At 49.0% G+C, this 18,243-nt stretch overlaps 1 protein-coding gene across 5 annotated transcripts in view; it reads left to right on the top strand.

Annotated features, from left to right (window-relative positions):
• The first annotated feature begins 14,333 nt into the window (after nt 1-14,333).
• Nucleotides 14,334-18,243, top strand: part of MTSS1 (MTSS I-BAR domain containing 1) — a 134,969-nt gene continuing 131,059 nt past the window's right edge. For 4 of the 5 annotated variants that reach the window (XM_081111425.1, XM_081111424.1, XM_081111427.1 and 1 more), the window contains exon 1: nt 14,758-15,372. In XM_081111425.1, the coding sequence (XP_080967551.1) occupies nt 15,301-15,372 (72 nt within the window). In that variant the 5' untranslated portion in view covers nt 14,758-15,300. Of the gene's footprint in view, nt 14,445-14,757; nt 15,373-18,243 lie in introns of those variants that run through there. The other variant, XM_081111423.1, reaches the window with a different exon arrangement.

Raw genomic sequence — 18,243 nt, 5'->3', positions numbered from 1 at the left:
GTGGCTCTTCAGGGTGACCCTTTGCAATAAATTGCATGAAGGTCTCTCTCATCACAGCCACAGAAAAGAACCCACAACATTAAAATAGAAAGTAATGCTGGCATGTATCCTGGGACTTGAGTGCTTTTGGGGATAGCAATCTTGCTTGGACATCTGTACCCCAATAGCCTGATTATTGCCAGGCATGAAGCAGAGTATTGAGTGGGTACGCTCTTGTTTCCTAGGTCAGAGGAATTCAGTAAGGTGGTCTTAGCCATGGTGCTCCGGCAGTCAGGGTGGTGTGCTGTTGAGACTTGTTTTTTAAATATATTTTTTATTGTTGATAGTATTATAGATATCTCCCATTTTTCCTCCTTTCCAACGCCCCCCCACCCCCGCCTTCACTACCCTATTGCCCGTGTCCATGGGCTGTGCATTTAAGTATATAAGTTCTTTGGTTTATCTCTTCTCATACCCCCACTCCCAACCCCACCCCACATCGAGGTACGTCAGTCTGTTTCATGCCTCAACTGCTTCGGGTCTTATTTTGTTGGCCAATTCATTTTGTTCATTAGATTCCACAAATAAGCAAGATCATGCGATATTTGTCTTTCTCAGTTTGGCTAGAGGTTTTGAATGAGAAGTCCTGGGCTCTGGTGCCACCCCTCCGCTTGCTAGCCGCGTGCCCTCGGGAAGTCCAGGAACCCCAGGCCTGCTTCCACTTCTGAGGCGCAGGTCAGCTTAGCCCTTTCGTCCACCCCTCTGGGTCAATGTGAGAGCCCTGACGATATTTGTGAAAATGCTTCATAAACTGTGGAGAGTTATGCAAATGCAAATGCAAATGAATATCAGCAGGATTACGGAAATGTTACTGCCTGCAATCACGCCTCCGGCACTCTGGGATCCATTGATGGGATGCTCCCCAAAACAATTCTCCCCTCTGGCGCCTTCCTTAGCCAGGCTGCCGCACGGACTCCTACTTGATCAGCTATTAGGCCTTTGAAGCTGCACACAATTTTCAAGTGAGTTATTCAATTAATCATTTCTGTCATAGCTGCATTGTCCCTTTGAATTATCTGCTTCTGGAAAGCCAGCGCAGCTGGTGGAGCGCCGAACTCCCCGCTCATCCTGCCCACAGATCAAATGGCCTGGCGGGTAGGGGTGGGGTTGGGGGTGGGGGGGAATCAATGGCCAAATGAATTAGTAGGGAGTTGGAAAAAGAGAGAGAGCCAAGTGGTTCCCAACACCCAGTTTACCTTCCCCGCACAATGAGGTGGTCCAGGAACGCAGCTCAATGGGACTGCTGCAGATTGAATGAAAAGGCGGGAGATTGCTATTTAAAGGCCCCCTGGGGGAAATTACCGGGTAAAGGATCTTTCCATTTTCCTGAATGAGTCCCCTGGTGGAACTGCTTTTACTAAATTTGAATTTTTATAATCTAGTTTTCAAATTATTATATGTAGTATAATACATATTAAATGATAAACATAAATTATATTATCAAATAGAATACATAAATAAATGTCAAATATATAGAATATAATTTCTATGGTAATAATAAGTTACCGAGTCCCAGTGGCTAAAAAGTATGTGACTTGTGTGGCGGGTTAGATTTCTCCTCTGAGGGATGCTTACAGAAACCTGGTGCTTTGACTATAAATCCTTAAGAAAATTCCCTTCACCAAGGGAAAAGGATCTCAGCTCAGGCTAAAGAAAGTATTTTAAATAAATCGTTATGACCAGCAGGAAATGGGCCCCCATTTGAAGTGGTAAGCTCCCTGGCGGAAAAATGTAGATTGTGGGGAACCACTTTGTGGAAATGTTTTCATTTCATGATTGGGTTTGAATTTTTCTATAAAATATGTCTGTAAGGATGTGAGATGGATAGGCCTTACTTCAACATGGTTAGGTTAAAATAGCTTAAGAGTGAAATAAATATGAACAACAAGTTTTGGGGGAATGAAGTATCCAAGTTGCAGTTGGGACAAGCTAACGGGTAGTGTTTGCCCTGTTCTGTCTAGTGATGGGGGGGGGGGCGGGGGGGTGACTGATGTCCGTATTTATATGTCCTGTTGGTGCTCACACAACATGAGTTTAAACTGCGCAGCTCCACTTACACGCTGATTTTTTAAAACTTATGGTATCGGTAAATACAGTACTGGCAATATATTTCCTTTTTCTTATGATTTTCTTAATAACATTTTATTTTCTCTAGCTTACTTTATTCTAAGAATGCAGAATATAGAATACATATACCATACAAAATAGGTACTAATGGACTGTTTATGTAATCGGTAAGGATAGGTAGTTAAGGTTTGGGGGCGTCAAAAGTTCTACATGGATTTTTGACTGCGCAGCGGGTCAGCGCCCCGATCCATGCTGTTCCAGGGGAAGCAGCAGCAGCATCTGAGAAGTGACTCTGCATTCACTGTGTGTGCCTCCTTGAGTCACTGCCTGGCGCAAAGAACACCATCCCTTCCCTCATCTCTTTTTCCAGCAGTTTCCAACACATAACCATGCACACACCGGCAGGGGCAGGCGCATACACCTATGTATCTAAAGCTGACAGGGAATCCAGGGAGAGCCTGAAAGCAGGCCTGGAGGTCAGCCAGAGTCGCATGGAAGCCCTACCTTCACCGTCACCTGGAAGGGACCAACCCCCTCATTTTACAAACGAGGGAAGTGAGTCCTGTGAGGACCTGTGGCTCCCCTGGGATCACACAGCCACTTAAGCTCCATGGGCAAGTCCTATTTTCTTCCTCTGTCTCCCCACGGGCATCACTTAGGGAGATTACCAGGTAGCTTGGCTCCTGCCCTGGGCACAGGGAGCCAGGGGCGCTGTGCTCATTAGTTGGGTGATGCTTCCCGTCGCCTTTGAAGGGCGGGTAGGGCTGCAGGTAACTATCATTAGCCTTTCTTCCCGGCACAAAACCTGTTTTCACTTGGGGCCGTAAACATCGCTACGGAGCCACTCACACACATCATTTGCTCACAAGCTTCAGAAAGGAGGAGGGCTGGGTCTGGTTCTTATTATTAAAGGCAAACAACCCATTATTAAAAATAAACAAGGCAGAACTGCTTTGAAACAATTGATGAAATGTCTCCTGGCTCAGAGGCCTAAATTCACCCCCAAACAAAACCTCCCTTATTGAAATCTAAAGGGGGAGGACCTTAAGAAGAGCCTTCAGAAGAACAGACCCCTTCTGAGCGCCTGGGACAGGTCAGGCTTGGTGACCACATACCCGCTAATCCTCAAGTTTTGTAAGTGGGCTCTGTGGTTTGCATTTTACTGGTGATGGCATGGACAGGGCCGCTTATGGCTCGTGGACACAGATGAAATATGGAAGCATTAGGATTTGAACCTGAATCCTATGACTTCCAAAAACCACCCTAGCGCACAGCCTCCATGAAAGACCCGTCTCCCCATGCCCCTGTTTCTGCTGTTGATTTGAAAGAGAAACTCAAGATCTGGGAGAAAGAAGTGTGCATCTGCCCTGGTAAAACCTGAAGTTGCAGGCATGCTTGTGGGGCTGCCGGGAAGAGGAAGCCCATTAGCAAGCTAAGTCACTTAAATGTGCAAAGTAGGCAAAGAGTATAGATGCTAAATTTATGGTGCTCAGCATCTTGCCCCCATGCCTGCCTAATTCTTGTGCCATATGTACTCAGCTTTCCACACAAACCAGAACGTAGCTTTGCAGGTCCAGAATCTCAGCCTCGCCAGTGAATCTAGGGCTAACTGACCCTGAGTGACAGACTCCTACTAGCCAAACTTATAAGAGACAGATGTTTAAACAGAACATTACTTGGCGACAGTAGAATTTTGTTTTCCTGGGAGTCTTAGTGCTAGAAACAGCTAAGCAATGGGATTGTTCTAAAATGAGATTTTTAAATGTCTAAAATCATGCTATTGTTAGAATCAATAAGCAATTTGCTATGGCAGCTATGCTAGGTAACAGAGGAATTTACTACATACTATACCACCAGTGACTAGTTGGGGATGACAAAGCAGCCAAAACTCTTCTTTTTTAAAAAATATTTTTTATTGAATTCGGAGCAAAAGGGAGAGGGAGAGAGAGATAGGAACATCAATCATGAGAGAATCATTGATCAGCTGCCTCCTGGACACCCCACACTGGGGATTGAGCCTGCAACCTGGGCACATGCCCTGACCAGGAATCTAACCGTGATCTCCTGGTTCATAGGTCAACGCTCAACCACTGAGCCACACCAACCAGGCCCGCCAAAACTCTTGATGTGGAAGGATGGTGTCACTGTTATGAATAGATTGACAGAGACTTTATTACAGCTACTTCATGTTGTGAAAAACCTTATGAATTATAGGAAATTAAAATAAAAACATTTCCTGGAAACCAGTCTGACAGTTCCTCAAAAGGTTACAAATAGCCCTAACCAGTTTGGCTCAGTGGATAGAGCGTCAGCCTGGGGACTGAAGGGTCCCGGGTTCGATTCTGGTCAAGGGCATGTACCTTGGTTGCGGGCACATCCCCAGTTGGGAGTGTGCAGGAGGCAGCTGACTGATGTTTCTCTCTCATTGATGTTTCTAACTCTCTTTCTCCCTTCCTCTCTGTAAAAAAAAATCAATAAAATATATTTTTTTAAAAAAAGGTTACAAATAGCTTTTCCATATGACCCAGCAATTCCACTATAGGGATATAAACAACAGAATTGACAACATCTGGCTATACAAAAGTTCATACACAAACGTTCACAGTACCTTTGTTTACAACAGTCAAAAAGTGGAATCAACTCCCATGTCCGTCAATGGATGAATGGATAAACAAAATGCGGTGTATTCATACAATGAAAAATTATTCAGCCATAAGGGGAAATGGTGTACAGATACACGCTACAGTATGGATGGACTTTGAAAACACTTTACTGAGAGAAAGAAGGCAGGCACAAAAGGCCACATATGGTGTGAAACTATTTATAGAGAATGTCCAGACCAGGCAAATCTATAGAGACAGAAAGTACACTAGTGGTTGCCTGGGTCTGCGGATGGCAAGGTTGGCGGAGAAATGGGAGTGACTGCCAGGGGGTACAGAGTGGCTTTGAGGGCTGACGTTCTAACAAGAAAACGTCCTAAAATTAGTTGTGGTGATGGTTTCACAACCCTGTAAATATACTATCACTGAATGCCATACTTTCAAAGGGTGCATCTTATGGTATGTGAATTACATCTCCATAAAGCTGCTTTAAGAAAAAAAAACACATTTACGACTCCGCAGGAGATGCTTGTCTTGAATAGTTCCCATTACTCTTCCCACCCCCAATCCATTCTCCATTCTGTGCTTTGTTCCCCAGGAAGCTGATCTTGTGCACTGTTTACCCACAGGCTCCGCTGTGCAAGTGATCAAATAATTTATTGTCCAAGCTGGGACACTTTTGAGAATGAACAATGGAGGTAAACAAAGTGTCCTGGGCAAATTAGGGGTCCTGGTTCCGTTGGGGTTTGGTCCCCCACATTTGCTCTACAGAGGGCTACAGCTCCTATGAGGCAGACCTCTCCATGCAGCTGCCTCTCGGGGTTCCAGGCTCCACCTCCTGTCCTTGCCCTTTGGGTCTGGGGTGGGGGTGGGGGGTTAGGGGATCGGGAGTGGGGGGGCGGTTTGGGGAGGTGGGAGGGGTGGTGGTGGAGGGGGGGTGTAGCTTTCCACCTTGGCCCCTGGAACTGCACTGCCCCCTGGCTTCCCTAGACCCTGCCGTGCCCCTGTAATGAGTTTGTGTCTTCAGTTTACTCTATTTTTGGTTGCAATGGGCCATCTGTTTCCTGCCAGCACCCTCCTGACACAAAACTCCAGATAAGCAGCCTGAAAGAGAAATTTGAAAAGAAAAAGTGTGGTCAACACAGTGACACTGCCAGATGTGGGACCCTCTGTCAGTTTCTGTAGACATGTTAGTCCTGTCAGCAACTTTTACTGCACCCCCCACCCACCCAACAACAAGGATGTTCCAGAAAATACAATTTAAAAAAATTACTGCAGGGTTCTCTTTTTGCCAGTTTGAAGGAAATGAGTATATAGTACAAATTATAACTTTCATTCTTAACCATTAATCTAATACAGAATTTAGAATATCTGCCTAAATGTACATATCTTTCCTGTGTATTTCCATTTCAGTGGAGTTTATCTTACCTTCTGAGTTAGCCAAAATGATGTTTTATGTTCATTTATTTTATGACTAGAGGCCCAGTGCACAAAAATTTGTGCACTCGGGGGGGAAAAGGGGGTCCCTCAGCCTGGCCTGTGCCCTCTTGCAGTCTGGGACCCCTCGGGAGATAACGACCTGCTGGCTTAGACCTGCTCCCGGGTGGCAGAGGGCAGGCCCAATCCCTAGGTGCAGCCCCTGGTCAGGCTCAGAGCAGGGCTGATTGGGGAGTTGGGGCGCCGCCCCCTGTCATGCACAGAGCAGGGCGGATCGGGAGGTTGCGATGCCACCCTCAGTCATGCTCAGGGTAGGGCCAATTGAGGGGTTGGGGCACCACCCCCTGCCACACTCAAGGCAGGGCCAATTGGGGGGTTGGGGTGCTGCCCCCTGTCACACACAGAGCAGGGCCCGTGGGGGGTGGTTGGGGCGCCGCCCTCTATCACCCACAGAGCAGGGCCGATCAGGGGGTTGGGGCGCCACCACTGTCAGACTCAGGGCAGGGCTGATGGGGAGGTTATGGCTCTACCCCATCACACACAGAGCAGGGCCCATGGGGGGGAGGGGCGGTTGGAGCGCCGCACCCTGTCATACACAGTGCAGGGCCGATCAGGAGTTTGGGGCGCCTTCCCCTGTCACAAACAGAGCAGGGCAGATAGGGAGGTTGTGGCCACGCCCCCTGTCACACACAGAGCCGCAGGGCTATCAGAGGGTTTGGGCGCTGCCCCCTGTCACACTGATCCCGGTGCCGGGAGGCATATTACTCTTTTACTATATAGGATAGAGGCCTGGTGCACGGGTGGGGGCTGGCTGGTTTGCCCTGAAGGGTGTCCTGGATCAGGGTGGGGGTCCCCACTGGGGTGCCTGGCCAGCCTGGATGAGGGGATAATGGCTGTTTGTAGCTGGTCACACACCCTTCAGGGTGGGGGTCCCCACTGGGGTGTCTGGCAGTCTGGGTGAGGGGCTGAGGGCTGTTTTCAGGCTGGCGGGTGACTGAAGCTCCCAACTGCTCCTTTTTTTCTTTTTCTTTTTATTCTGGGCCAGCTTTAGCTCTGAGGCTTGGCTCCAGCTCTTAGGCCTCGGCTGGTGAAAGCAGGTATCTGGTTTGTTTGGGTTCTATAATCAAAACAGTGTTTCAACTCCAGCTCTGAGATCCCAGCTGGCTAAAAGCAGGTTTAGCTTCTATATTTGTAACAATGTTTCAAACTCCATGCTCAGAGGCCGGCAGTGGCAGGCGGGGAATGTTGGTTTCCTCTGTCAATGAAGCAAGCAAGCCTCATGTTCGCTTCAAGCTGCCTGGCTGCCGGCCGCCATCTTGGCTGGCAGTTAATTTGCATATCGCCCTGATTAGCCAATGGGAAGGGTAGCGGAGGTACGGCTAATTACCATGTTTCTCTTTTATTAGATAGGATGTTTAGAAGTCTCAAATTAAGAAAAGTTTAAAATTTAAAAAACATACTTTTTATTAGGAGGGTGCAGCATGAAGACATATGTTCATTGGGTTTATCTTGTTCAGAATGTGCTGTGCTACCTCTGATCTGAGGATTTATGCATTTCGTCAACTTCTGGAAAATTCTCTGCCAAAATCTCTTGGAATATCTCTCCCCCTCCCCCCGCCATTCTCTAACAATATGCTTTATTCTTTATGTCCTTCTTGTCTCATAGCCTCTTTTTTTCTACTTAATTTCTATGTGCTTTCTTCAGATCTTTCTTATAAAAAATTCTCTTTTCAGCTCTATATCTATTCAGCTCCCCAACCTGTCCATGTATAGTTCAAATACATACGGTAATTTCAGTGACTGTATTTTTCATTGCTAGTCAGTGTATTTAATTCTTTTTTTTCCAGTGTTTTCCATCCTTTCATAGTGTCTCGTGTTTTGTATTCTTCTTTGATATTTTAATCAGTTAAAACTTACTTATCCACTAGACTGTTGGATTATCTTCAGCTCTTATGGGTTAAATCCTGGTGTTAGTTGTGTCTGCTGACTCTGGAACATGATCAGTAGACTGTTCCTTGTACAATTTATAATTTTGAATCATGAGCTCATTTCAGGGGCCTTTAGCTGTGGGAAACTTATGAGGACTTGACTGAGGGTATGTCCCCTCAGAGTCATTTCTCATTAGCTTCTGCCAGGCTACCCATGATTATTTTAGGCCAGTGCCCAGTTTGCATCTTGGGCATTTGGGATCCATTCAAAGGAAGGCAAATTCAAACTCCAAACAAAGCTGGGGCATAGGCCTCTGGTGACACATTCTCAGGGGATGCTTTAGGCCCACCCAGAGCCCAGCTCCCTGTCCTGGTGGGCACACTGCTTCCTGCTCTACCTGCCCTCGAAGCTGGGCAATCGCGGGGTCCTGCTTCTGCAGAGGGCTCTCAGTTGCACTTCCCTCCTTACAGGGACCCAGGCCTCTTTTTCGCCCCACCCCCACCCCCTTTGGGGTTAAACACCAGACCCCTGAAACCAAGGGACAATCGAGGCATCAGCTTTCATGCGTTCTCTTCTGGTTTTCAGCTTCCTCTTTGTTCCTGGCCCCTAAGGATTTCCCTTCTTTCTTGCTGGTTCTGCTGTGGATTTCAAAGGATTCTGATTACGTTTACCTAGCAAGTCTTTGTGGCTGTCGCAGGAGGGGGTTTCAGGGGATAGAATCTGTGTCTTCATAAACACGAAAGTCCCCCTTTCCTTGTGTTTACATTACAAAATGTTGGGGTTAGCGTCATATTTTCCATTTCTAGGCAAACTCGGGTGCCTCTGATTGATTGGAAATAACTAGATGTTTTTCAATTGCTTTGCGCGGTACGTTAGAGGTTTTCTAGAATAACATGCGTTTCATGCTCTTCTATTGCTACTCTAACCAGAACTCACATCTCACTTGCCACATGTTCCCTTTTTCCATCGTGCTCCTAAGGAACAGAAAGAGACACGTTCCAGAGAGGGAGCGATCGGGCCCTGGACTGTCTTGTTCTGTAACGTGTGGTGGGATATCTGCTCCCCTCAGAAGGCCACTCTCAATACCAAGGTAGCTCAGAAGCTACGTTGGGGTCAGCAGACAGCTGGGGAGAATACAAACAGGAAGGGGAAATCCGACGGTCCTGGAGAACAAGAGTGGCTTGGCGCAGAGTAGGTGCTCAAGAAACATCTCAGGAACTGACCTGAACTGTCCCTCACCCACTACGGAGCAGACACACTTTCCCGGTGACCTAGATCCGTCAACTGGGGGCCCAGAGAAGCAGGCATTCTTCCAGCTTCTTTCTCCCTCTCACATCTTCCCCCTGAGCCAGACCCCGTACCAGACTCCCACGACCACAGGCTGCTTACAGCTTGCAGGGGAGTTTGTAAAAATTTAGAAATTACAACATATTGTGGTTGGGGGGAAAATTTCCCATCCAGATTCAAACGTTTCAGTCCCTCTGGAAGAACTAGAACCTGTGGCAATGAAGGGCTGGCCTTGGACTGGGGAGCAGCTGGAGAACTTGCTCTCAGGTCACTACGGTTCCTCCACCTCCTGTGAACTTGCACCTGGCCTGCCTCGCACAGGTGCGCTGCCCGACCCCCATAGGCACAGGCTGGCGACCCTGCTGTTGCAGCATCACTTTGGCCTCGCTACCAACCAGTTAATAAGGAAACACCTTCTTTCATTAGTTTCCTGACCAAGGACACGTTCACACTCTGAGGCTACAACTGGGTGTTTCCTAGGCTACCATCCACAAACACACGTCAAACACCTCTGACAGTGAGTCACTGTGACAGATGTTATTTCTAGACTCTTGCTAGTTTCATTTTCAAAGGGGGATTCTGTTTCTCAATTTGTGATGCTTTATATACTGACAACTCCTCAGACTTTCTAAGAGATGGAGTGGCTCTGGGCTCACAAAGAATTTTACTTATAGAGCAAGCTTAAACCAAATTTTTTTCATAGATGAGCCATGATAATGATCAATACATATTAATAGCTACGCTTTATTGAGTCCTACTGTGTGGTCACATAAGTAATCTCATTCAGACCTTACATAGCCTTTGGAGTTAGCACTTCTGTTAGCCACTTTACAGATGAAGAACCTGAGGCACAAAAGGCTTGGAAGTGAAGAAGCCAGAAATCAAACCTAGGTAGCCTGACCCTAAGCCTACCCTCCTTTTTTTAAAATATATTTTTATTGATTTCAGAGAGGAAGGGAGAGGGAGAGATAGAAAGAAACATCAATGATGAGTGAGAACCATTGATCAGCTGCCCACTGCACGCCCCACACTGGGGATGGAGCCCGCAACCTGGGCATGTGCCTTAACCGGGAATCGAGCCGTGACCTCCTGGTTCATATGTTGAGGCTCAACCACTGAGCTACACCAGCTGGACAGAACCTACCCTCTTAACCACCTCACACAGCTGCCTCCAATGCAAAGCCCTTCACTAGGCTCAGGAGTGTCACAAACAGCGTCTGAAGTCTCATAGCAACCCCGGGGCCTCACATAGCAACCTGGCCTCACATTGAAGACACCTGTGGAGTTTTAAAAGCATCCCTGAGCATGAAGCAAATATCATAATGGGTTAACATTTGGGGAACCTAATGAAGGGTGAATGAGAAACCTCTGCCCTACTCTTGCAGTGTTTCTAAACATCATGATTGCATCAACATTTAAAAATTAAAAGAAGAAAAAGAATGTGTTAGAATAATATTAATGGACCTGGAGGGATTTTTTACAGAAACCATTGATAGCAAGAAGTGTTAGCAGGAAGTGTTAATAGCAAGATCCAAAAAAGTATGTGTGTGTGACCCATTTTTGTAAAACAAATAATGACAACACACACACACACACACACACCCTCCGTATCCTTCTATGAGGATGGAATAAAATATGATACATTAAAGAAGTCTGGTGCCCAGTCCCCAGAGATTCCACGTTAATTGTTTATGGGTCGGATTCATAAATTTGCTGCCTATTGGAATCATCTGGAAAGCTTTGAAAAGTCTCAATGCCCAGAGCATAGCCCTGACTACCTGAATCAGTCTCCCTGGGAGTGGAGCCCTGGTGGGAGTGATTTAAAATTCCCACAGGGGATTCCAATTGCTGCCAAGTCTGGGGACCAGGCAGAGCTCTCCACTCAGCCTGGGTTGAGAATCACTTCTGGGAAGGAGGGGAACTCATGAGGGCAGCATTACTATATGACGGCATCTGACATCCATTTCAATCCTGGGAGCAGCCCATCAGTGGGAACCCCGTAGAAACAGAGGCTAGCTGGGAGCTCAAACAGCCTGCTGGAGGTCACAGCGTGAGGAGATGGGTGGGGGGCATCCTGACCATCTTCCCTGGGGAAAGGGGGGGGGCTGCTTTGGGAAGGCATCATTGCCTCCCAATGTCTCCTTCCCAGGATCACTGGGGTTGAAATTAATTCTGGTAGAGATTCATTCCTTTGGGTTCCTCCTTCTAGGAGCTATGAAAAACAAAACAAAACAAAAAGCTAACATTTCTTGGAGGAATTATATATTAATTGGTCTTGATGTCTGCACAGTGAATGCTGGGTGTTCCAAAGCAAGGAGAAAGTTAGGGGGATGCTCAACTATGGGGAAAGAAGGTAACAGAAGGCATGTAAATCTGACCTTGTCAGTTTTTTCCTCAAAATCCCTCCGTTCATCAGCCTGACCACAGACTTATTAAAAATGCCAAGTCTGGCCCCATCTCTGAGCCTTTCCTGCCTGGTGAATCTTTCTCAGGCTCCCCTCAAGGATGCTTCACTTTCTCATGGAAGACAGGGGCCTGCTTCTCAGTCCCGAGGCCAGTAGAGACCTGAGGGAAAGGAGACAAGAGAGGTGTGCTTGCCTTAGCCGGTTTGGCTCAGTGGATAGTGTCGGCCTGTGGACTGAAGGGTCCCGGGTTCAATTCTGGTCATGCACCTCATTTGCAAGCTCCTCCCTGGCCCGGGCCCTGGTCAGGACGCATGCAGGAAGCAACAATCGATGTGTTTCTCTCACATCAATATTTCTCTTGGTCTTTCCTTCTCTCTTCCACTACAAAAAAATCAATGGAAAAATATCCTCTGGTGAGGATTAAAAAAAGAGAGAGAGGCGTGCTTTTTAAACACTGCTAAGGTTGTGTGTTCAGGGCATCTGAATTCAGGTGTGCGGCAGGAAAGCCGAACACAGTGTCCTTTGGGCTAAATCAGGGCCCCATATGCCAGGAGGGTGGAGGCTGGGTAGAAGCGAGGCTTCCGGCATGGCAGTCAGAAAACCAAGGTTGAAGCCCTGCCGGCCACTTTCCAATAGTAAAATGAAGGCTAGTATGACCACCTCCTTAAGGTTGTGGTGAGGAGTAGATATAATGCACATAAAACGCCTACAATGTACACAGTAGGCCCTTGGCAAAGTCAGAGGGACAGCACGCCAACAGTATAGGCTCGCCACGTGCCCTCTGGGGCCAGGGCTGCAACGAGCCTTGACTTGGTCCCTCCTCCCTTCCTTCTTCTGTTTAAAAATTTATTTGATTGTGGTAAGAACACAACATGAGACCGACCCTCTTAACGCATCTCAAAGTATATAATACAGGATGGTTAAGTGTAAGTATGTGTTGTACAGTAGACCTCTGAACTTGTCTTTCATAATTGAGACTTTGTGCCCATGGATTAGCACCCACCCCCACCCCCTGGGAACCACCACTCTTCACTCTCATTCTCTGAGTTGGACTATTTTATTATATGCTTCATATAAGTGGGACCATGCAGTACTTGTCCTGTGACTGGCTTATGTCACTTAGCATAGGGTCCCCGCGGGTCATCCATGCTGCGGCATCCTGCAGGGTTTCCTTCCTTCTTAAGGCTAATAATAGCCCATTGTATGTATAGCCCACACTTTACCCATCCATCTGCGATGAACATTTAGGTTGTTTCCACACCCTGACTATTGTGAATCTCTTTCTGTTGATAAAATTTTTTGAGTGTGTTTACTATGTGCCAGTAACTGCTTTAAATGCTTTACGTATATTAGTCTAGGCTGCAGGGGTCGGCAAGCTCATTAGTCAACAGAGCCAAATATCAACAGTACAACGATTGAAATTTCCTTTGAGAGCCAAATTTTTTAAACTTCAACTATATAGGTAGGTACATTGTTATTAACTTAATTAGGGTACTCCTAAGGCTTAGGAAGAGCCACACTCAAGGGGCCAAAGAGCCGCATGTGGCTCACGAGCCGCAGTTTGCCGACCACAGGTCTAGGGGAAACTCAGGACAGCCCTGTGAGGTAGATGCTATCTTTATCCCCATTTACAGACGAGGAAACTGAGGCCCCATTAGTATGGCCCAAGGCCATCCCGTTAGATCGAACCCAGGCAATCTGGCTGTAAAAGCAGTGATCTTGATTACAACAATATTTATAATAGTAAAGTCATAATAACGATAATGATTAAGAACAACCTATGCGTCAACACTGTTATTGGCAAGGTGAGGATGAGATCTATACGTCCACATGAAAGCAGCTCATTCCAGAATCGACACTCCTTCCTATGATTTTGGGGAGAGAAGTGGACAAAGAGGGTTGTGGTTAAGAGTTGGGCAGAGTGGCCCCGGGGAAAATGATCTTCTGAGCTTTGATAGGCAGATCTATGCTTCTCTTTGATTCACGCAGTTTTTCAAAGCCAGAACTTTTCCTATCACTGAGTCTGAAATAGTCTATCACATGTTGCATATGGTTTCTTTTGTCATTTCCTTTTGTGTGTTTAGTGCTGCCAACGGTCAGCTCAAGGGTCAAGGGAACAGCCCAGAGTTTGGTGCTTTTGTTTCAAGGTCTTTTAAAAGCCGTTCCTCGGGGTCCCTTCCTCTTTGTCTATTTGATCCTGATCTAAATGAAACCCGGGCAGTTAGGCGGTGGAGCTGCGAAAATGAAACACCAGCTCCCCCGTCAACTTGGGCACATGCGCTCTCTTTCCAGGTTAAACTTCCCAACAGGGCGCTCTGCCGTTATACCAACACCATTGACCTCAGTGGGCCTGGAAAACTGTCCAAGCCACGGGCAGTCAGCAATAATGCTCTACTGCCACTTATTTAGCAATGGCAAATCAATCCACGTTCCCAGCCTTCTGCAACTTTATTGAACTCCGCATCCCGCTGCAGGACACGCCCCGAACTCTCCTTAAATGACATATTTGGCTGTTTGCAGTCGTGACTTGGCATTGCAGTCCTGATACCACAGACCGCGCCTATTCTGAGAAGCCTGCAGTAGCAGCAGTAGCAGCAGCAGCAGCAGCAGCAGCAAGCAGCAGTTTTCTCGCCCTACTGAGTGCTCACTATTTGCTGGACACTGCGCTAAGCTGGCCACCGTGAGTCCCCGGGGAGTGGCGGGTGCACCCTCCGTTCCGGGCGCTCGCAGCCATTGTGGGGTGGGCGTTCCCCTCGCCTCGTGCTGACACGCCCTCTCCGCGCTGCGACCGGCGGCCGGGGCAGAAGGTGCCCCGTGCGTGCTTGGAGGGGGAGGCTCCCGCCGGGCTCGGATCCTCGCTGCACCGCCTGCCGGCGCCTCTCGGCTGCCCGCGCCCCACGCGCCTCCCGGGCACGCGCTCCCAGCCCCGCGCGCGCACACGCGCCCGCGCGCACACGCGCCCTCCCGCACCCCCGCGGCGGACGCACGGCCACGAGCGCGCGTGCGCCTCTCGGAACGTCCGCGGGAGCCGAGCCAGAGCGAGCGCAGGGCCGGGCGCGCAGGAGTGAAAAGGAGGCGGCGGCCGCGGCTGCGAGCAACAGATCCGGGCGCTGCGAGCTCACCCGCTCTGCTGTTGGGCGATTTTGTTTTTGTAATTTCCCCCAAATCTATTAATTTGGAAAACCTTGCAGTTTTTTAATGGCGCTGGCCCTGGGTCAGCGGGCGCTTTTCTCTGCCTCAAGATGGGCTTTGCCGTTTCCGTCGTGGGCACCCGTGGTGGTCTGATTGTCAGCCTTCTCCGGGCATTTTTAAGGCCAGGAGCCGAGCGCTGCATGTAGGCAAATCACCCTACGGAGCGGTTTGGCTTTTGAAATTATTGTTGTTATTTTGGGCAGAGAACAGTCGACCTCGGGCACTCGGTCCTCTTTGCTGGAGAGGCTGCGAGTGTGAAATTCCTCCCGGGGTGAGCCAGCCCGGTCCCGCGCACAGTCCAGGCGGCCCAGCGTGTGCGTCCTGTCCCCGCCGGCGCCGGGAAAATGGAGGCTGTGATTGAGAAGGAATGCAGCGCGCTCGGAGGCCTCTTCCAGACCATCATCAGCGACATGAAGGTAGGTCGCCGGGGGCGCGGCTGCGGCGCTGGCCGCCGCGCGCTGACCCGGCCGCGGCGCTTCGCCTCCGCCCCGGGCCAGCCGCCCGGTCCTGGTCTGCGCGGCGGCCGATAGCCACCTGCGGGAGCGCTGCGGCCGGTGTCACCTGCTCAACCCGGGTGCCGTTTCGGGCTCTGCTGGGTCACCGGTCGGGCGGCTTCCACCGGGGGTGGGGGGGTGGGGGGGGTGTTTGATGCTCCCTCCCCTCTTCCTGCTCATTGTCCCATGGGGCGGCCTCAACTCATTTTCCTGGGGGGCTCAGGGCCCCGGCTCCAAGTTTTCCATTGTCTGTCCTTGGACGGAGTGTCTGCGACCCGCAGAGGCTGGGTGCTGGGCGGACACCTGATTCCCCCGGGTGCGGGGAGAGGGCGCCTGGCGCGGTATTGGGGGCTCTGCCTAGCCTCGGAAAGGAGCTCGCGGCCTGAGCCTGGAAGGGAAGCCTCCTTTTCCCTCCTTGGGTTTCAGGTCCACCTGGAGGGATGCGAACAAATTAGGTATTAATTATGCCGTTTCAAAGCTGGTGAGGGTGGGCATGCCTTCCCTCGGGCCCTCCCCGGGGCGCGGAGCAGAAGTTCCCAGAGCAGCCTTGCAGGGGCCCCCTCCTGGCCCTGGCTGAGGCTCCCAGCCTGAAGGCGAGATTGGGGCCCCACAAACAACTGTAGCTCACCCCTCCCCCCACACACGTCCCCACCACACACAGACTCCCGGTTTTCTCTTGGAAGGATTGTGAAAATTGTGTGCGCGTGTGTGTGTGCGTGCGCGCGCACACGCGTGTGTTGGGGGTGGAGAACAACACCCTGGCTTTTTCCTGCGAAGGGTGGGACTGGGGATAACCTGATCCTTGGACGTGGATTTTCTGTGCATAGAGGTAGACCAGGGGGCCCTCCGTTACTCATCCAAGGGAAATATAATCAGCCTTTTGAGCTGGCTGGAGGTGGGAATTGGGGGCGGTGGGGGGATCTTTTTCCCCATGTGTATTTAGGGAGCTTCTCTTTGGCTCTAGCCCAGCCTCAATTTGCCTCAACAGATCCGGGGAGGTGGTGTTTAATTAAAAGCTCAGCTTCCAAAAAGAGTGGGCAGGTTTGGAAGCTGTGCAGCGAGTGGGTGTGGACAGCCCCCCTTCAGCCGCTGCCTGGGCTCCGGGAGGAGCTTTTGTCTGATGAAGTGTAAGGTTTGGACAGGGTTTGGCCTTGGAGATGGACTTTGGGAAGGAATGTTCAGCTGTCACGGGCTACTTCCCCCTTTTAGAACCAACCGCCACCTTGCCCAGGGTGAACTTCTCCAAGGTGCCTCTGTCCTGCTCTTGTCTATTTTGAAATCCTTCTACAGAGCCGGTGCCTTTTGTCAGAAATTGACATCCGTGCAGCATTATCTTCAAAGGTATCCTGTTTGCCCCGGAATGCCTCTAATCCAGCCACTTGGAATTAGATTATTCCCTGTTCAAAGACAGCCCCTCGCATTCCTTTGCCCCCAATTCACCATTGATGTGCTCTTTTGAGACAAAGATTGGTGCTGCCGTGGACTCCTGGAGTATTTATTTCTGGTTAACTTAATTGTGCAGGCCTTATAATCAAACAGGATTTGGGTTGAGGCACACGCCTATTCTGATCACTAGGGGAAGAATTTGGGATGGGTTGGTAAAGCTGCTTGTGTTTTCTGGGGGAGAGAAAAGGATGTTTCCAGCCCCCCAGTAGTAGTAACAAGAACCCAGTGACCTAATAGGTCTGCCCACTGCAGTTCCAGAGTGTAAACACCTAGAGTTTTCCCTCTCTCTTTGTTCTTCAATCCGGAATCTAGCCTTGGTTCTTCCCATTTACCGGTGTGAGCCCAAAGCCCTTCTGTAGGTAACGCCCCACAGAGTGGGCCCTTCTGCTTCCACCTGCCACCCCATGGCCGCCCTGCAGCACTGTGGCTCTGGGGGTTTGTGGGTGCTACGTTGGCATGTTTTTTTCCTCCACAAGATTCCAGTTAAAAATAAAGACTTGTTTAATGCCCCTTGGGTGCAGGATCTATAGTCTGTGGTTCCTGAGTTCTTTCCCTTGGAATGTAGTAGCATTTGTTCAACATCCTGTGGGAAGGTATTTATTTTAAAGGTTTCTGTTGGTTTTGTTTTGGAAGCAAAGATTTTAAAAGCAACAACTACGACATGCCTTGGGGTCTGCAGAATTTCAGACTTTTGGGGAGTAGAGAGAGAAGGAAAAAGAGGGGGGGGGGTGTCTGGTTTCCAAGCTTGTTTATTCATTAAGATAGTTGCTGAATATTTTCATGGGGTTTTCTTCTTAAAAGATTTCTTCATGAATTTGTTGACTGACATTTTAGAAGGGACTTTTAAAATTTGGGCCTATAGGATAAGCAGTGTAGAGTATGCATATGCATGCAGCTGCCAGCAGTAAAAGTCAGTTTTTAATGCTGAAATCAGCTGGCTTTCTAATGCCCTGCTTATCTGCTTCTTTTCCTCTTTGAACTCGCACGATGGGTTTTAATGCCTCTCGTCCCCTCTCTGTGCACTTTGAAGGTCAGGTGTAAATGTTGGACACCCGTTTGGAATGCCACCTTGAGAAAATTTTTAGGTCATTTTCTAAGAAGTGACGTTGGACCGGGGTGAGGAAAGATATGAAAAATGGCTTTTTTAGTAGCATTTGATTCTCCAGAATGAACAACAGCAGCACAGGAAGGGAGTCGATTTCCTCTTTGGAGGAAAAAAACAACACAACAACACAAATGGAGTCATGTCAAGGCCTCGCACCATCTATCTTCCAAAGCCAGAGAGCCCAAGACATGGAAAAGCCAGGGAGGCTTCTGTTTGCTTCCGTCTAATGATCCTTCATCTGG

This window comes from Myotis nattereri (assembly GCF_964212035.1).
Source record: "Myotis nattereri genome assembly, chromosome: 17".
NCBI classification, from domain to species: Eukaryota; Metazoa; Chordata; class Mammalia; order Chiroptera; family Vespertilionidae; genus Myotis; species Myotis nattereri.
The sequence above is the reverse complement of the archived record's forward strand: the minus strand, read 5'-3'. Positions and strand labels throughout refer to the sequence as shown.